Source organism: Pseudonaja textilis, chromosome 2 (genome assembly GCF_049901715.1).
Source record: "Pseudonaja textilis isolate UNSWEBS1 chromosome 2, rPseTex1.2, whole genome shotgun sequence".
Classification (NCBI taxonomy): Eukaryota; Metazoa; Chordata; class Lepidosauria; order Squamata; family Elapidae; genus Pseudonaja; species Pseudonaja textilis.
In genome coordinates, this window is record NC_141991.1 from 248,850,469 (window position 1) to 248,870,764 (window position 20,296).

The 20,296-nt window shown below is 44.5% G+C and overlaps 1 protein-coding gene across 1 annotated transcript in view; it reads left to right on the forward strand.

Annotated features, from left to right (window-relative positions):
* Window positions 1-20,296, forward strand: part of EPG5 (ectopic P-granules 5 autophagy tethering factor) — a 103,814-nt gene that overhangs the window by 11,372 nt on the left and 72,146 nt on the right. The window contains exons 3-14 of the mRNA XM_087927550.1: window positions 792-1,038; window positions 2,826-2,962; window positions 4,590-4,697; window positions 6,236-6,309; window positions 7,729-7,834; window positions 9,994-10,108; window positions 12,041-12,191; window positions 13,658-13,813; window positions 15,085-15,242; window positions 16,010-16,164; window positions 17,466-17,606; window positions 19,860-20,027. Of these exons, the coding sequence (XP_087783676.1) occupies window positions 792-1,038; window positions 2,826-2,962; window positions 4,590-4,697; window positions 6,236-6,309; window positions 7,729-7,834; window positions 9,994-10,108; window positions 12,041-12,191; window positions 13,658-13,813; window positions 15,085-15,242; window positions 16,010-16,164; window positions 17,466-17,606; window positions 19,860-20,027 (1,716 nt within the window). The remainder of the gene's footprint in view (window positions 1-791; window positions 1,039-2,825; window positions 2,963-4,589; window positions 4,698-6,235; window positions 6,310-7,728; window positions 7,835-9,993; window positions 10,109-12,040; window positions 12,192-13,657; window positions 13,814-15,084; window positions 15,243-16,009; window positions 16,165-17,465; window positions 17,607-19,859; window positions 20,028-20,296) is intronic.

Sequence of the window (20,296 nt, forward strand, 5' to 3'; positions counted from 1 at the left end):
GTTCCACAAGCTACTCTCCCAAGTTTTGAAAATTTTGCTCCTTGCTTCTGTTTCTCGTCTTTAAAAAAAAACCCTCCAAAAAAGGTCACACAATTCTCACTTCCTGAATTGTGCCCCGTTGTGAGGAGTTTGGCAGGAACCCCTCGGGGTATCTGGGCCTCCGATCCTTTGACCGTCCCAGCCTTATTCAAAACCTTTTTTTGCGTTTTCCCAAGACTCCTTAATTGTGTCCATCCATACAGTTAACTGACATGGATGGTTGTGTGTGTGTGGTGTGTGTGTGTGTGTGTCCCTCCACAATTCAGGCATGGGAATTCAGTATTAATTTGGAAAGGAGCTAAGCCAGTCCTGCTAGGCACAGCATTATTATAAGTAAACCTCAGCAAAAACGGCAAGCAAGTCAGCCCAGCTGGATTGTTGATTGTTTACATAACATCTTAAATCTTGTCCAATAATTGGATTAGTTTTCTCAGAAATTCCGTTCCTTTCAGCGTGATATCCTGAGCATAGACCTTGAGAGGAGCCAATTGCTTTTATAAATTCCCTCCAGAAATTTGAAGTAAACTGAACCCCTCTACCTGAAATGGTTCTGCGAGGCACTCCATGCAATCGATATATAATACAGTATGACGAACAAAACGTTTTGGATAATTTCCTGGCTGATGGTAGTCCTGGACATGCAACAAAATGAGCTTGTTTGGAAAATAAATCCACAACAGTCCAAATTCCCCCCACTCTCAAATAAATCTGTAAAATCCTGAGTGTTCCTCCCCCCTTTGTGCTTCTTTCAGGGTGTCTGTGCCGATCAGTGCAAAGTGTCTGGCTTTCACCGATACCAGACGGTTGAGGTGAACGAAGGCGCATTGGGAGAACTGAAGAAGCTCTTCGATGCTCAGACCGAACACCTGCACCAGATCCTCGCCCTTCACTTGTACACCTCAGTGTTGTCCCGCTTGCAAGTGGAGTCTTACCTCTACGACCTGCTGAGGGGCTCCCCCTTGCTAAGGTCGGTGGGCCTTCAGCAGCAGGAGTCAGCAGGTGGGTATCTGACAGCTCCACTCGGTGGACCAGGCCAGGGGGTCTCCAACCTTGGACAACTTTTAAGACTTACGGACTTCAATTCCCAGAGTTCCTCAGCCAGCTTGAAGACTTGTGGACTTTTAACTCTGGCAGTTGAAGTCCACAAGTCTAAAAGCTTCCTGAGGAACTCTGGAATGGAGTCTTGAAGTCCACAAACTCTGGAATTGAGGAACTCCACGAGTCTTAAAGTTGAAGTCCACAAATCTTGAAGTCCACAAACTCTGGAACGGAGGAACCCCACAAGTCTTAAAGTTGAAGTCCACAAGTCTTGAAGTCCACAAACTCTGAAATGGAGGAAGTCCACAAGTCTTAAAGTTGAAGTCCACAAGTTTTGAAGTCCATAAACTCTGGAATTGAGGAACTCCACAAGTCTTAAAGTTGAAGTCCACAAGTCTTGAAGTCCACAAACTCCGGAACGGAGGAACTCCACAAGTCTTAAAGTTGAAGTCCACAAGTCTTAAAGCTGGCTGAGGAACTCTGGTAATTGATGTCCACAAGTCTTAAAGTTGCCAAGTTTGTAGACCCCTGGACCAGACCATGAAATCACCCCAGCCCCCACTCCCCTGAAGGCTAAAACTGCTTTTGCAGGAAGTCCTCGACTTGCTGCTATTCTTCAAAGTTACGACGGTGCTGGGAAAAAAGTGACCGTTTTTCAGATGAGCATTGTAAGTGTCCCCATAGTCACGTTGATCCATATTCAGACGCTTGGCAACTGACTCCTATTTATGATGGTTACAGTTGGCTGGGATCATCCAGTCACCCTTTCTGGCAAGCAAAGTCAATGGAGGGGTCAGACTCACTTAGCAACCGATGACTGCAGTGATTCACTTTACAACTGTTGGGGAAGGCTGTAAAATGGGACAAAACTCAATAATTGCCTTAGCAATAGGAATTTTGGGCTCAGTTGTCATAAGTTGAGGACTACCTGCTTTGAGAATTCTCCACAAATCCCACTCCCTTCTAAGCACTGATCATGTTACATATCTCGGTCATGAAATGCCTGCAAGTAAACAAAAAAAACTCTGAGAGCTCCAAGGATCCTCTAGTCCTCCTCCTCCTCCTCCTCCTCCTCCTCCTCCTCCTCCTCCTCACAAATCCTACTCCCTTCTAGCACTGATCATGTTACATATCTTGGTCATGAAATGCCTGCAAGTAAACAAAAAAACTCAGAGATCCAAGGATCCTCTAATCGTCGTCGTCCTCCTCCTCCTCCTCCTCCTCCTCCTCCTCCTCCTCCTCCTCCTCCTCCTCCTCCTCCTCCTCCTCCTCCTCCTCCTCCTCCTCATCCTCCTCCCCACCACCACCACAAACTCCACTCCCTTCTAGCTCTGATAATGTTTTTTAGTTGGGTAATGAAATGTGTGCCAGAAAGCAACCAAGCTCAGAGAGCACCAAGGATCCTATAGTTCTCGTCCTCCTCCTCCCCTTCCTGCTCCCCTTCCTCCTCCTCCTCGTGTTAGGGAGTTGTCTGGATGAGCTGCTTCTGAATGTAATCCGAGGATATTGTTAACTTAAACACGCGTTAGTCCCTTTTTCCTTGGCAATAAACGCTGCTTCCATCAAGAGCATCTTCCTTCTTTCTCAGTTCCCTTGGGAGAACATACAGGATAGCCTCATAGGATGTCGCGGGGTCACGTTTTTGTACCAAGAATCTCAAAAGATGCCACCATCCCCATAAATTACGGCCTTTCCCACCTCCTAATGGGTCTCTTAGAGCCATTTCTCCCTACTTCTTCTCTTTGCAGCTTTGAAGACCGTGGAATCCCCTTCCTCAGACTTGGAGTCCTTGAAAGACTGCATCAGCGTTCTCTTCAGCTTCACCCGCCGACTCACTGAAGATCCACAGTTCCAGAGCGATGTTCTCTTGTGGCTTCAGAGGCTGGTGAGGAGCCTCGTTTTAGGTCACATTTTGGGCCGTGCAGGTCACAATTCGAAGCTAGAATAGTAGGATAGATTTCATGAAGCGCTAGGGCTGGCTTAAGAGCATGTCCTTATGGGAATTGGCTGTTGGACTATGCAGTCTCTAAATTAGGGGGGTTGTGGGATTTCCTGGCTGAGGAATTCTGGGAGTTGAAGTCCACAAGTCTTAAAAGTCGCCAAGTTTGGAGACCCCCCCGCTCAAGGTCATTTTCCCCAACCTCAACGCCTTGAAGACGTGTGGATTTCAATTCCCAGAGTTCTCCAGTGGGGGCAGAATTCTGGGAATTGAAATCTACACGTCTTCAGGTTGCTGCACCTGGGAAGCACTGCTATAGCTTAAAACGGGAGCCTTCAAACTTGATAGCTTTAAGACTTGTGGACTTCAACTCCCAGAATTATTCCTCCTGTCATGTTAGCTCAGGAATTCTGGGAGTTGAAGTCCACGTGTCTTAAACTTGCCAAGTTTGAAGACCCTTGTGATAGATGATGGATGGATGGGTGGATGGATGGATGGATGGTTGGGGAGACGATAGATAGTCAGATATAGATGATAGGCCAGGGGTCTTCAAACTTGACGGCTTTAAGACTTGTGGACTTCAACTCCCAGAATTCCTCCTCCTGTCATGTTCACTTAGGAATTCTGGGAGTAGAAGTCCACAAGTCTTAAACTTGCCAGGTTTGAAGACCCTTGAGCTAAAGGGTGTACAAACTTTACAGATGTTTTTGTACTTTTTTTATAAAAAGTTACAGAGCATAATTTTGTGTGTCAGAAACACAGCATCCATAGGTATTAAATTAGATGACTGTGGAAGCCCTGAGTATTAATTACAGGTTTGCTTGTTTTTTAAAAATCTAATGAATTTTTAGCATTTTTAATTTTTTTGGGCGGGGTGTGTGAGGTATTTTGTGTGCCTAATTTAAACACACTCAATTCCAAGTGATTTCACGGGGCTTTCTCAAGCAACACTACAAAAGTATCTCAAAATAGGGTTGTTTTTTTCCAAAAGTCCAACTGGACTTTCTTGAGTTTTTTTTTTCCTTTAAAAACGTTTCACTTCATCAGTTCTTTAAATAAAAACAACAACAACAACCAGAAAGTCCAATTGCCTTTGGGAAAAAAAAAACATGACCTGAATCTCCATAGACATCTATACACAGGTGTGGTTTCTACTGTCATTTCCTGGGGTGTCCTTTTGGCTGCAGACTTAGCCTAGTCTACAGCTGTAAGGTTTTCTACTGGTCTTCCATCTTAGTATTAACCAGGCCTTACCCTGCTTAGCTTGTGAGGCTAGATGAGGTAGCCCAATGCTGCTGTAGATTGTGAATAGATTAATAACAATGGTAGTCCCAAAGATGCTTTTTCAAGAGACAACTGGGCTTTCTTGTTATAAGATGTTTCGCTTCTCATCCAAGAAGTTTCTTCAGGCTTCCTGGATGAGAAGCGAAATGTCTTCAAAGAAAAACCAGAAAGTCCAGTTGCCTCTTGAATAAGCACCTTTGCGACAACCATGACCTGGAGGACTGAGAATCTCCATAGACAATAACGTGGGTTTTTTTTTTTTTTTTGACTTGGTCTTCCTCCATTCCAGGTTTCCATCTTGCAGAGGGTTGCTTCTCCAGGAGACCACCTTTTCCTCTTAAACCACATCCTCCGGTGTCCGGCTGGGGTCAGCAAGTGGGCTGCCCCATTTGTTCAGGTGCCTAAACTTGATTTACTATGTAAGGAAATATTTCTCGAGCTGTGGCCTTTTCGTGGTGGAGAAAATCCGTGTGGTTCCTTGGAGTCCATAATGAGTTGACAGCTCATAAGCGTATACAGGTGGTCCTTGAGTTATGACCCCATGTCAGCCATTTTGTTGCCGCATACAGCAAAAGCAAGTCCTGGGACATTATTTTACCAGGAGTATTAACTTTACTGACACCATGTTTCCCCGAAAATAAGACCCTGTCTTATCTTTTTTTTTTTTTTGCCACCAAAATAGGCACCAGGTCTTACTTTCGGGGGACGTCATCCACTGATTAACCTCATGTTTGTGTTGCCCTCAGCCTCCTTTTTGCTGTCGGAGGCCTTCAGGAACAACTTCTGCAGCCAGCAAGGCTTTCCTGAAGGCCTCTGCAGTCAGTAACAGAGCTCTGGATCGATCCAGAGCTTCTTTGTTATCAGCTCCAGAGGCCTTCAGGAAAGCCTTGCCAGCCTTGCCGGCTGCAGAAGAAATAGGCCGGCAAGGCAGGTGTCGGGGTGTGCGAGGCCTGGCTACAGCTGTCCAAAAGTAAGTAGTTGGGCAGCTCCACCCGCACCCACCCCATCTTAATTTTTATCTGTGCACTCTGGAGCCAGCGGGATCTTAATTAGGGCTTATTTTGGGGAGTAGGGCTTATATTGGGCAGATGTGTAAAAATCAAGCTAGGACTTACTTTCAGGGTAGGTCATATTTTTGGGGAAACAGGATAGATCCACATAGGTCACAGAAGAAGCAAAGCTGGCTCTGAGGGTTTTTTTTTTTTCCATATAAGCCAGCATAATTAATTTCCCCTTTTCCCCATTTGGGCCACCCCTTGGTCCATTATCCACCAATCCAGCACATTCATTTTTGTTTTGGGGAAAACCGTCCACGCTTTTGGGAAGTCCCCACCGCACGACCTTGAGGTCTGGGGATTTTCTCAGGCTGCCAACGGCTCCCATAAATTCCTCACCTCCTTCCCAGCTCCCGATATAGTCCTCAACTTACTGCCACAATCGAGCCCAGAATTTATCTTTCGTGAAGTGAGAAATTTGTTGTAACTGAGCTTAACCCCATTTTAAGACTTTTCTTAACACATTCGTTAAGTGAACCACTGCAAGTTGTTAAATTAGTCACGTTGATTGTTAAGCGAATCTGGCTTCCCCTACGGACGTTGCTTGTCAGAAGGTTGCAAAACATGACCCCAGGACGCTGCAACCGTCATAAGTATGAGTTAGTGGCCAAGTGGCCGAATTTTGATCCACACGGCCATGGGAATGCTGCCAAGGTCCTAACTATGAAATACAATCATAAGTCACATTTTTTCAGTGCACGGTCACTAAATGAACTATTGTAAGTGGAGGGTTACCTCTACTCGATACAATTGTATAATGAAAAAATTTCGGAATTCTGAAAATTCAGCATCTGTGATGTTGAGCTCCAAATTTGTGCTTTTTTGTTGTTTTTTTTAAAATACACCCTAATTTCACTCTTGTCCCCCCTTTTCCTTTCAGATCCAGATACTGGGTAACCCATCTGGTGTCTTCCACTTCATGCAGGCCCTCGCTTTGCTCATGTCTCCTGCCAAGTAGGTTCAGAGTGCGAAACATGTTTCTTTTGGGGGGGAAGAAATAACAGAGTTGGAAGGGACCTGGGAGGTCTTCTAGCCCAACCCTTTGCTCAAGCCTGTACCATTCCAGACAAATGGCTATCCAGGCTCTTCTTAAAAGCCTCCAGGGATGAAGCTCTCACAACTTCTGAAGGCAAGCCATTCCACTGATTAATTGTCCTCACGGTTAGGAAGTTTCTTCTTAATTACAGATTGCTTCTCTCCTTGATTAGTTTCCATCCACTGTTTCTTGTCCTGCCTTCAGGTGCTTTGGAGAATAGCTTGACTCCCTCTTCTCTGGGGCAGCCCCTGAGATATTGGAAGGCTGCTATCATGTCACCCCTAGTCTCTTTTTTCATTAAACTAGACCTGCCCAGTTCCTGCAACCGTTCTTCCTATGCTTCAGCCTCCAGCCTTCTAATCCTCTCCATTGTTCTTCTCTGCACTCTCTGCGAAGTCTTTTAACATCTTTTTTATATCATGGCGTCCCAAGCTGGATGCAGTATTCCAAATGTGGTCTTACCCAAAGCATGTAAAAGTGGTGCTGACGCTTGATTTTGATTCTGTCCTTCTGTTAATGCATCCTAGACAAGCTGCCTGCAAAGCGACCAGCACGAAGGCTGGGGGTGCCCTGTCCCTTTAAGACCCCTCCCTAGCCAGCCCAGCAGCAACTGGCTATAAAAGCGGAGCAAAGAGGCAGCTGGGTGGGGTGGATGTGGGAGCTAGTGGTTATGGGGAAAATGGAGTTTGTATTTGATTGGGGAATTTAAACAACCTGAAGCTCTTTTCCTAACCTGTCTCTGTCAGGATTCCGACACTTCCAAACTCCAAAAGGATTCCAAAAGCAGTCTCTCTCTCTCTTCCCCTCTTTCTTCCCCCCTTTCTCTTTCTCTTTCTCTCTCTCTCTTTTTCTCTTTTTCTCTCTCCATGCGTGGGGAGTGGCCATCAGAATTTCAGAACTGAGTTGTTAGCAGTCTGGCGAGATGACAGCATTTTATTTATTTATTTCTGATGTATTTCTGGTTATGGGGCAAAACCAGCCCAAACAATTAAACAATTAAGCCCCACAGCTTTCACTTAACCGCCACAAAAATGGTCATAAAATGGAGTTGGCCACATGGGCGATCCAAGTTTACAACCGTCGCAACTTATGACCGTAACTGTCAGGGTTCATTACAGTTGTAAGTCATATTTGTGTTGCCTGAAATTTCAAAAGTTCACGGAGTCAAAAAAAAATAATAAAGCAAGCTCCCCACGTTTTAATGTTCCCCTTCTGGGGAGCGTTCGGCAGAGAGGTCACGATAAGGTGGGTCAATCCATTCTAATATAGCAACAAAAGAAAATGGAACTTTTTCCCTTCCCAACTTTTTAAAGCCCGCCGTACTTTATACCCTGCAGAAATCGAGCGGAATTTATGTGCCACATGAAGCCAAGCGAACGAAGACCTTCGTCACCAGGGGCCGAATCTGGAAACTGGACTTTAGTAGATGAAGGCGGAGAAGAGGTATTTTGAAAAGAGGATTTTAACGTCCCTTGTAACTCACTGTAGATTTCTCTCGAGCCTTTTGGGTTTAGTTTTCCAGCTAGATGGGCAGAGAAGTTTGTTGCAACTTGGCTTTATTGTTAAAAATACTAGTATGAACACTATAACAGGAAACACAGGTTATTCTTCTTCTTCTATGGAATACAGTTAGTATTTCTGTGGCTAAGTGATGACAAAATTATCACCTAGTAAGTTTTGCTCCATTTTACACCTTTCCTTCCTGCTTTTGTTAAGTGAATCACTGCAGTTGATAAGTTAGTAACCCGGTGGTTAAGTGAATCTGACTTTTCTTGTCAGAAGGTTGCAAAAGGGGATCACCTGACCCTGGGACATTGCAACTGTCATAAGTGTGAGTCAGTTGCCAAGCATCCAAATGTAGATCAGGGGGATGCTGCAATGGCCGTAACTGTGAAAAATGGTCATAAGTCACTTTTTTAAGTGCCATTGTAACTTTGGATGGTCGCTAAATGAACTATTGTAAGTCAAGGACTATCTGTAAGATGGGGACCATTGGAGTTGCTGTCTGGCCCTCAGTTGTGATATTACAGTCTAGAGTAGCGGTCGCCAACTGGTGGGCCGTGAGAAAATTTTGGTGGGCCGCAGAGAAATCTCACCCCCAGAGCACCTCTCCAAAGCTGCGTAGAAACACAAGGCTGCGTCGCCCACATGGTCCGCGGGAACCCTCCCCACCCACTCACTCCTTACCCAGAAAACTTGCCTGCTAAATTGCTATTTTTCCTTTTTTCCAACCGGGAGATTTAGATTAGCTAGGAAGCAGGAAATGGTTGGATTTCTTGCTTTTTAGCTAGTCTTTAGATCTTTGGCTCTGCTTTTAAGCACAGCCGAACCTCCCTTAGGACTGAAGGTTCTATTATTCAGTGCAGACTCACGGCAAGCAAATGAGCTAGCCGATGGCAGGTAGATAGGTTACTAAATGATTCTGTGAGCAACTCAATCTGCCTGCCTGCTTTGCCTGATTTGAGGTAAAAGTTGCTATTTTTTAATAAAAAATTCAATATTTACATAGATGGTGTGTTGTGAGTTAATTTTGTGAGTTTGCGTGCTAGCAAATTTTATCTGACAGACTAAGATAGCCGATGGCAGATAGATAGATCTTTGAATGAATCTGTAATTCTGTAAGCAACTCAATCTACCTGCCTGCTTCGCCTAATTTTGGGAAAAAGTTGCTCTTTTTTAATAAAATATTTATATAAATATTTATAATACTTACAAGCGATGCCCAGCCAGTCACATGACCACCAAGTCACACCTACAAATTAGGCCACGTCCACAGAACCGGTTAGTGGTCCCTGGGATTTAAAATTATGAGATTGGTGGTCCCTGAGATCCAAAAGGTTGGCGACCCCTGGCCTAGAGAAATATTGGAGAGGCTAACCCTTTCTCCCTTAACCAGTGCTAGTACTCAGTCTGAGTGTGTTTTTGTGTGTTTGTGTTCTGAGTGAGTGTTAACTCTAGATGACTGCCCAGACGAGACTCTGCAGTTTTCTTGGCCAGGTTTTTCGGAAGTGGTTTGCCATTGCCTCCTACCTAGGGCTGAGAGGGAGTGGCTGGCTGCCAGGACTGCAACCTCACACCTGTGTTATACTTTTGTTTTGGTGCCAGCCCGCCATGAGCTCTCAGGTCTGTGTGTGTGTGTGTGTGGAAGGTAAACGGATGGGAGGTGAGAAGAAGGCTCCGTTCTTCACCGTGCTGGCGGAGACACAACGGAGGAGAAATGTAGCCGCATATCGACAACATCTGGTTTGAGTTTGATTGGAGAATCAGGGACCAAAGACAGGGGAGAGTCTTGGGGAGGGAGGGGGAACGCGCTGGGGAATTTGGCGCGCGAACCTCAGATCCGGCTTTGCTTTATTTGCAGTCTGCTTGACCTTTAGTAAAATATACCTTTTCCACCAAATGTAGTCGAGGATCTTTCTTACTTAAAGGTTCGAGGTGAGGCAGGGCTGACATTGGCCCAAAGTCATACAGCTAGGTTTCGTACCTAGGGTAAGACTAGAAATTCCCGTCTCCAAGTTTTAGCTTAGCGCCTTCGCCACTATACGAAACCAGCTCAGCCGTACGAAATGCCGGTCCTTGATTCAGGTTTCTTTCTAACCCAGGATGAAGATCCTGAAACCAGCTGGGTTCTCCTTCTGGAAGATGACCTGGTCGCTCTTTTATCTCAGTTCCCTTTCCATGAACTCTTCCAGCACATGCTGGGCTTTGATGCTGAAGGTGAGCGACTCTATAAAGCGAATTCTTTTTTTTTTTTTTTTGAGGAGGTTTTTAAAAATTCAGTTAAAATGAGCGACGGCTGCCTTTTCAGCAGAATTCATTCAGGAACGTAGACCTCGTGAGATTTAGGCCAGCCAAAGTTTCTCTGTCTGATTTTAAGCGCTTTTTCTTTTCCTTCGATGCTTGCAATGTTGTATTTGACTCTGCATTGTATGAAGACTTCAGTGTGTTTATTTGTTGAGGTCTGTGTGTGTGGAGGAATACAGGACATTAAAAAAATAAAAGGGAGAAGGGGAAAACATAGCATCCCCTTAACATAACAGCGTTCCGTGTTCCTGGGCATACAGAGGTTTGGAACGATGGCCACTTGATGACTTGTGGACTTCAACTCCCAGAATTCCTGAGCCAGCATGGGGGAACTGTGGTTTCTTTATGACGTGTGGACTTCAACTCCCAGAATTCCTGAGCCAGCATGTGGGAACTGTGGTCTCTTTATGACATGTGGACTTCAACTCCCAGAATTCCTGAGCCAGCATGGGGGAAACTGGTCTCTTTATGACGTGTGTACTTCAATTCCCAGAATTCCTCAGCCAGCCATTCTGGCTCAGGAATTCTGGGAGTTGAAGTCCATACATCATAAAGGCGCCATCTTTCCCTACTCCGATATAAAGTCATGCTGGCCACATGACCATGGATGTGTCTTTTCAACGAAGCTGACTCCCTTGATGAGGAAACTGAGATCAGCACTATCCCTTAGCATCGGACACGACTGAACAGAGGAAATTCTTACCTTTACTTTAGTATTTACACATAGGTAGCCTTTGATGAGTTTTCAACAGGACCCTGATAGTGTTCATGCTAAGCACTCTTGAAAATAACCCACAAGAAATTATTGTGCAGAAAGCTAACATTGAAGGAACAAATGCAAGACTGGAACAAAAATAACTTCCAGGGTTAGGAGAGGCCTGTAAGCCACCCAAAGTTACTTTGTGGCAAGATGGGCAGCCAATACATTTTATAAATAATAAAAAAAGATATAATAATAAAGAGACTGAATTTGTGGCTTAGGCCAAGAATGTCAGGCCTTCGCAAAGGGTCTACAGACTTAGCTGTGCCAATTGGTTTGGGGCTCCGATGGGCCCATCCCATGTTGGAAGTTGTTAGTGGACTCTGAAGAAGATCTCATCTCTAACACATTGTATTTTGGCGCTCTCAAGTGTGAAAGAACAGGTCCACCCATGGTCCAATTAAACTGATTTATTGGTAATCAGGGGTATGCTGCCGGTTTGCACCGGTTGTAGAGATCTGGTAGCACCGTTTAGCAGTTGGCCCTGCCCACCCGCCTTTTCCTGTCCTATATTTCCTTTGTTTGGTAACTCAGCTGATAGGCGTGGCAGAGCAGATTGCCATGCCTCAGCTGTTTTCCTCACCAGTGTGACAGTAAGTTTTCATGCTTAAAATTTCCCATTTTAGAACACTCCGTGCGCACACAAAGCACACACCTACAGAACCCAGTAGTAAAATATTTTGAATTCCACCACTGGTAATCATGCTTGTGCGTAGGAATCTTCTCAACTAACAGTTAGCACTTGCTTGGAGTTAGCAAAATTTCAACACAATTCTGGGGAGCTTGGCCTTAAACCGTTGTGGTGTCGTAGGGATTCTAGGCTGATTTCTCTTTTAACTCCAACCCCAGTTCTTCCACGCTCCTCTTCCTAGGGGCTGCTGACTTATCTAATGCTATAACATCTGATGTTTTAATGCATGTTATTTGCATTTTATAATGTTGTAAGCTGCCCTTTCACCTGGCAGTGAAAGGGGTGGCATATAAATTTAAATAAGTAAGAAAATTTTCCTTTCTTCTCCCTGCCTTTGGCTGTAGCTTGTGCACTAATTTGCCATTTCCATTCTGAAACGCTTTCCTGTGAGCAGGCAGCTACGTCTCCGAGAAAACAACTTCCCAAGACATGATGAAGGTACTTACCTTCGCCAATTCTGTCGTGAATCTTCTTGCTGTGGGGCTGGAAACCTTCAACCGAGCCCGTTACAGGCAGTTTGTGAAACGGATCGGCCATCTCATCAGGTGAGGAGCTCCTGTCCACTTTCCATCATGGGCAGAGCCAGGTAAAGGAGCACGATTAGGACAGCAAAATGAAACCCCTAACTGAATTGTTGGGTTCATAAGAGTAAATTAATAAATAAATTAATTAATAAGAAAACAAAGGACAAACTCAAAGGATCGCTAGATCTCTTTTTTTTTGCTATCGGTTTTCTATGTTTCATGGGTCTGACGGCTCAGTGATTAAAGACACTGAGCTTGTCAGCTGTAAAGCCTGACAACCCAGGTTCAAGACCCGAGCGCTGTGCGAAAGGATGAGATCCCATTCCTTGCTGCAGCTCCTGGCCACCTAGCAGTTCGAAAGCATGCAAATGCAAGTAGGTAAATGGGTACCACTCTGGTGGGAAGATAACAGCATTCTGTGTGCCTTTGGCATACAGTCATGCTGGCTGTATGTCCACGGAAGCCTCTTCAGACAACACTGGCTCCCTCAGGTGGGAAATGGAGATGAGCACCACCCTCTAGAGTTGGACACGACTGGACAAGTTACCTTTATCTATGTTTGGTATAGTGCAGGATTTCCCAACCTGTGGGCCCTGGAGTTTTTGCAGCTGGGCTGTGGAAATAGCTGGCGAGCATATGTGCACACATGCACATCCTCACTCGTGTGAGCAGCAGGCGTGTGCCTGTGATCCATTTGCAGGAGTTAGGCTGAGAGAGAAAGGCTGGTCCAAAATCACCCAGCTGGCTTTCCTGCCTAAGATGGGACTAGAACTCACAGTCTCCTTGGTGACTGGCCCAAAGTCACCTAGCTGGCTTTCATGGTTAAGGTAGGACTAGAACTCACAGTCTCCTGGTGATTGGCCCAAAGTCACCTACCTGGCTTTCATGGCTAAGGCAGGACTAGAACTCACAGTCTCCTTGGTGATTGGCCCAAAGTCACCTAGCTGGCTTTCATGGCTAAGGCAGGACTAGAACTCACAGTCTCATGGTGATTGGCCTGAGGTCATCGAGCTGGTTTTCATGCCTAAGGCAGGACAGTCTCCCAGTGATTGGCCCAAAGTCACCTAGCTGGCTTTCATGCCTAAGGCGGAACTAGAACTCACTGTCTCGTGGTGATTGGCCCAAAGTCACCTAGCTGGCTTTCATGGCTAAGGCAGGACTAGAACTCACAGTCTCCTGGTGATTGGCCCAAAGTCACCTAGCTGGCTTTCATGGCTAAGGCAGGCCTAGAACTCACAGTCTCCCGGTGATTGGCCCAAAGTCACCCAGGTGGCTTTCCTGCCTAAGGCGGGACTAGAACTCACCGTCTCCCACTTTGTAACTTGGTGCCTTAAACATTGGACCAAACTGGCTCTCTAGTTCCTTAAACAAACCCCAAACTCACAGGTGTTGGGTCATGAACTGTCTGCAAGAAAACCACCGAGCTCAGAGAGCCCCAACAGTTCAACTGAACTTCTCTTTCCTCTGTCTCCCCAATAATCCATCAGGATGACCTTGTGCTTCGTGAGTGATCATTGGGCCCAGTTTGTCAGCCGGGCCAAGGAGGCTGGCCCGGTGATGCAGCCGTATTCCTTGAAGAAGCTGCAAGTGGAATTCGACGAGTTTTTCCTGAGGGCTGTGCTCCATGTCCTGAAAGCGAAAAGGTTGGCAGGAGTGGATTTTGTTGCTGTGTGGAACCATGCTGATTCCAGTCTGGGGCAGAATGTTACTAGTCAGTGGGGGGAACTCATCCATGCTGGGGAAATTACAGCAAGAAGTTAGAATTAGAATTAAAATTAAAATAGAATAGAATTAGAATAGAATTGGAATAGAATTAGAATCGGAATTGAAATAGAATCAGAATTGGAATTGGAATAGAATTAGAATAGAATTAGAATTAGAGTTGGAATAGAATTAGAGTAGAATCAGAATTGGAATTGCAATAGAATTGGAATTGGAATTTGAATAGAATTAGAATAGAATTAGACTTAGAATAGAATTAGAATAGAATTAGAATTAAAATAGAATTAGAATAAGAATAGAATCAGAATTGGAATTGGAATAGAATTAGAATAGAATTAGAATTAGAATTAGAATTAGAATAGAATTAGAATTAAAATAGAATTAGAATAGAATAGAATAAGAATAAGAATAGAATCAGAATTGGAATTGGAATAGAATTGGAATTAGAATAAAACATAGAATTAAAACAGAACAGAACAGAATATATGGAATGGAATGGAATAGAAAATATGAAATGGAGTAGAGTAGGATAGGATAAGATAGGGTAGGATAAGAGAGTTAGAAGGGACTTTGGAGGTCTTCTAGTCCAACCCCCTGCTCAGGCAGGAAACCCTATACCATTTCAGACAAATGGTTCTCCAATCTCTTCTTGAAAACCTCCAGGGTTGGAGCAGCCAGAACTTCTGGAAGCAAGCTGTTCCACAGGTCAATTGTTCTAATTCTCAGGAAGTTTCTCCTTATTTTCAAGTTGCTTCTCTCCTTAATTAGTTTCCATCCATTGCTTCTTGTCCTGCCTTCAGGTGCTTTGGAGAATAGCTTGACTCCCTCTTCTTCGTGGTAGCCCCTGAGATACTGGAAGTCTGCTATCATATCTCCCCTAGTCCTTCATTTCATTAGACTAGACATGTCCAGTTCCTGCAACCGTTCTTCATATGTTTTAGCCTCCAGTCCCCCAATCATCTTGGTTGCTCTTCTCTGCACTCTTTCTAGAGTCTCCACATCTTTTTTACATCTTGGTGACCAAAACTGGATGCACTTTTTCAAGTGTGGCCTTCCCAAGGCATTAATAATAATAGTGATAATGTATTAACACTTCACACCATCTTGATTCTATCCCTCTGTTTATGCAGCCTTTATTAGAGGTTATTGTAATAAACCAGTATTTCCTTGTTGGCTTTCAATCCCCCTGCAGACTAGGAGTCTGGCTCTTCATGTCCGAGATGCCTTACGGGACAGTGTCCAGCAACATGCTTTGGAAGCTCTTCTCTATCATGCACTGCGACGAAAGCCAAGATCTGGAGAAGTTTAGTTGCACCATGCAGCTGGCTGAGTGCAAGCAGAAACTCAAAGGTTTCCTTCTTCCTTTATCCTTCTTGGGTGGAAACGCTTGGTCAGGGCCAGCCTAGGTTTTGGAGCCCACAGGCGTTTGGTGCCTGCTTTGGGAACTGGTAAAGGTTCACGGCCAATGTAAGCAGTCCTCGAATTGCGACCTTTCATTTGGAGGCTGTTTGACGTGACAGGTAGTCCTTGACTTACAACACTGCATTTAGCGAATGTTCAAAGTTACTGTTGTGGTTCGCCGGCCCCCAGCTGGCTTTCATGGCTAAGGCAGAACTAGAACTCACTGTCTCCTGGTGATTGGCCTAAAGTCACCCAACTGGCTTTCATGGCTAAGGCTGAACTAGAACTCACTGCCTCGTGGTGATTGGCTCAAAGTCACCCAACCAGCTTTCATGGTTAAAGCAGGATTAGAACTCACTGTTTCGTGGTCTCAAAGTCACTCAACTCACTGTTTCGTGTCTCAAAGTCACTCAACTGGCTTTTTATGCCTAAGGCGGGATTGGTTTATAGTCACCCAGCCAGCTTTCATGGTTAAAGGAGGACTAGAACTCACGGTCTCCTGCTTTCTAACCAGACGCCTTAACCCTAGACCCATATGGGATTTCAGAATTAATACAGACTATCGTTAAATTTAGAGAAAGCGTTAGATGTATTGTATTTATTATGTATATCTGTACTGAAGAAAGTTGGAAGCCATAATTTCCCCTGGATGCTAAATGGGCTAGACATAATTGCACGGAAAAGAAATAAAAACCTACCTTTGGTGCCGCCAACAGATCCGGCCAACCTGGAGACCTTTGAGCGCTACCTGCAATCGATGAACAGCTCTGAGGAGATCTGCCTGCTGACCACGTTCGCGCAGATGGCCCAGACCAAACGGGAGGATGTTGACGAGGACTTCGTGAAAGTGGTGGTGCTGGAGATCTATGAGGTGAGCAAGGCGGAGGCGGAGGTGGAGGAGGGAATGGTGGTGGGGTGGTGGGTGGGATGATCCCTGAGGGGATTTTCAGGGGGTTGCAAGGCCAAGGTGGCAGAGTTAGGAAGGGTTTAGGAAGCAATGTTTCCCTAGGTTGAGGTTGCCCTAAGTCAGGGGTAACCAAGCTTGGGAACTTAAGACGGTGAACTTCAACTCCCAGAATTCCCCAGTCAGCCATGATGGCTGGGAAGTTCTAGGAGTTTGAAGTCCACTGTTCTTAAAGCAATAGCGATGTTATTGTTATTTCATTTCATTTATTTTATTATTTATTTTATTATTATTTTATTTTGTTTTATTTTCTTGTATTATTTTATTTGTTTTATTTTCTTATATTATTTTATTTGTTTTATTTTTTATTTAGGTTTATTTTTCTTTTTATTTATTTATTTATTTTATTAATTTATTTTATTTTGTTATTTCATTTCATTTCATTTTATTTTGTTTATTTTATTTTATTTATTTTTATTTATTTTATTTTATTATTTTTATTTTATTTTATTTGTTTATTTATTTTATTTTATTTTGGTTCATTTTATTATTTATTTATTATTTATTTTATTTTATTTTATTTATTTTATTTTATTATTTTAATTTAATTTATTTTTTCCTCACCTTTATTATTTTTACAAATAACTGAAGGCGGTGAACATATTCAGTCTTCCATGCTTCCGAAGTGGGTAAAATGAGGACCCAGATTGTTGGGGGCAAGAGGCTGACTCTGTAAACCGCTTAGAGAGGGCTGGGAAACTCTGGGAAGTGGTATATAAAACTAAGTGCTATTGCTATATTCAACACAACTTCCTCCTATTTTTCCCACAACAAGACTGTGAGGTGGGTTGGGCTGAAAGAGGGAGTGGCCTAAAGTGCCCCAGGTGCTTTTCAGGCCTAAGGCAGGGAAAAGAACGCAGGGTCTCCTGCTGATTAGCCCAAAGTCACCCAGTGACTTTTATAGCTAAGGCGGGACTAGAACTCAGTCTCCTGGCCATTGGTGCAAAGTCCCCTAGACAACTTTCATAGCTAAGGCAGGACTTAGCCACCCTATCCTTAATAATTCCCCAGTCCTCCACAATGTCAATCATCATGGCACTTGTCAGGTCCACTGTGGTCCTCAAGCCTGAAACAAATGCAAAATTGGACATTATGAACACTTTTAAGAAGAATATGTTCAGAAGGGTATTATTAAGTCTTGGTTAAATTTTGCGGAGGAGTATGTTTCTGAAATACTCATTTATTTATTTTTTTAAATCTCCCCTCAGGTATCTTATGTCAGTCTTTCCACAAGAGAGACTTTTTCAAAAGTTGGCCGAGAGCTCCTGGCTGCCATAACTGCTGTCCATACAAACATGATTTCTGTCCTGCTGGATCGAGTCAGGGAGACCATTGAAAGTGTCGGCATGGTAAGAATTGCCCAGATCTTTGAGCAAAGCCACAAATGAACTCAAACCCCATCTAAAGGAAAATTCTGTGGCAAGACCAACAATTAATTAATTCCTTACTCCTTCCCTCTCTCCCTTTTTCTCCTTCCTTCCTTCCTTCCTTCCTTCCTTCCTTCCTTCCTTCCTTCCTTCCTTCCTTCCTTCCTTCCTTCCTTCCTTCTTCCCTTCCTACATCTTTTCCTTCCTTCCTTCCTTCCTTCCTTCCTTCCCTTCCTTCCTTCCTCCCTCCCTCCCTCCCTCCCTCCCTCCATTTTTCTCCTCCCTCCCTCCCTCTGTCTTTTACCTTCCTTCTCTCCTTCCTCCCTCTCCCCTGTCTTCTTCCTTCCCCTCCCTCCTTCCATTTTTCTCCTCCCTCCCTCCCTCCCTCCCTCCGTCTTTTACCTTCCTTCTTCCCTCCCTTCTCTCCCTCCCTCCCTTTTTCTCCTTCCCTTCTTCCTTTCCTTGCTTTTCTCCTCCCTCCCTCCCTCCCTTCCTACGTCTTTCCTTCCTTCCTCCCTCCCTCCCTCCATTTTCTCCTCCCTCCTTCCTCTGTCTTTTACCTTCCTTCTTCCCTCCCTTCTCTCCTCCCTCCCTCCGTCTCCCTCCTTCCTTCCTCCCTCCCTCCATTTTTCTCCTCCTCCCTCCGTCTTTTACCTTCCTTCTTGTCTTCTTACCTTTTTTCCTTCCCTTCTTCCTTTCCTTCCTTTTCTCCTCCCTCCCTCCCTTCCTACGTCTTTCCTTCCTTCCTCCCTCCCTCCCTCCCTCCCATTTTCTCCTCCTCCCTCCTTTCCTGTCTTTTACCTTCCTTCTTCCCTCCCTTCTCTCCTCCCTCCCTCCGTTTCCTTCCTCCCTTCTCTCCTCCCTCCCTCCGTCTCCTTCCTCCCTCCCTCCCTCCCTCCATTTTTCTCCTCCCTCCTTCCGTCTGTCTTTTACCTTCCTTCTTCCCTCCTTCTCTCCTCCCTCCCTCCGTCTGTCTCCTTCCTTCCTCCCTTCTCTCCTTCTTTGCTCCCTCCCTCCCTCCCTCCCTCCCCAGAAATAAAACCCCACTACCAAACCAAATAAACCATAACCTACCGGTGGCAACAATCAGACCGACCACTTGAGGAGCTCGGTATCACCCAGGCATCCCCACAGCCTGGTTAGCAAAACCATCTCTTCAGGGCCTTTTGGAAAGTATCAAAAGCCGGTGGGGTGGGTGGTGTATTTTTTCCGCCAGAACGATGTCCCACAGGAAGGGAGCCACCGTGGAGAAGGCCTTTCTCCTTGGTCCCACCAGGTGGGCCTCCTCAGGAGAGGACAACCCCTAACATTCCCCGCCTCCCCAATATGGTGGGTTGAGTAGATGCAAGGAGCCCTTAATCTGGCCTCCTGCCACGTCAGACGATAGCTTTTCTATCATTTGGAAAACGTGACATTTAATATTTTCTTCCCAGCTGACCCATTAGGTAGGTGTCTTCCTTCAAAGCACCACAAAATAAGAAGGTGCCTCAAAATAGGGTCCAATCAACCCATAAATTGGTTGTGGTGCCCTCAGATTCTTCGTTGACTTTTTTTTTTTAGAAAACTTTATTAATCTTTTATATCTTTTAAAAACAAACAAAAAATATAAATACCTTGACATTGACAGTTTGTGGCATTCATCTCCTATGCTTCTATTTTGTGCATTATTTACAAATATATACAATTTATGCGAATGTAGACATTTAACCTATATGTTGCTTATCATTAATTCTTTCATCATCCATCTCTCTTAGTTCAATCCAATCCTACCATTTTTTTTTGCAAGTCCTATAACACTCAGACTCCTCTTTATCTCATAACATCAGGGTTAATTTATCCATTTCAGCACAAGTCATTATTTTTTGGATAATCAATTCATTTGGTGGTTTACTTTTATGCTTCCAACATTGGGCATAGGCAATTCCTAGCCGCCGTTAAGATATGTAATAGTATATATTTTATATTTCTCTCATATTTCTTTTTAAATATCCCCAACAAGAATAATTCCGGTTCCAATTCTATTTGTTCGTTAGTGATCTCTTGCAATCATTTTTTTTTTTAAATTTTTAGCCAGTATTTTTGAGTCTCCGGGAAGGAAGGTTCTTCGTTGACTTTCAGCGACCCAACAGAAGAGAGATTTTTTTTTTCTCCCCTATAAAGTTACGCCTTCATAACTCGACGCAAAAATTCTCTCCTCACGCTTGTCTTGGTGGGTTTTTTTTCTTTCCTGGCCAGGTTACTCTTTATTTGTTCAAAGAACTGCCGATGCGTCTCTGGAAACCGTCTGCTTCCGAAGTTGCCCTGATCCGTGACTGGCTCCTGAATTACAACTTGACAGAAGTCGAAAACAAACTCGCTTGCATTATCCTGGAAGAGATGAACTGGGGCCCTGGCGACCAGCACGTGTGTATAAAGTTTACTCCGTGAAGCAGGCGACGTCTTTAATTTTAGCTATCGCAGAGCCTCTTCAGAGTTCGGGGTCGAAACGTTGGGATCTTGGTGGTCACTGGGCTTAGTTGCCTTGCAAATGTTTCCCGTCAAATCATTTCAAATGTTATCCCTAATTTGGTAATGAATTGTTTGCAAGAAGAAAACCAAGCTGAGGGAACACCAGAATCCCAGAGTGCCTCTCCTCTCCTCTCCTCTCCTCTCCTCTCCTCTCCTCTCCTCTC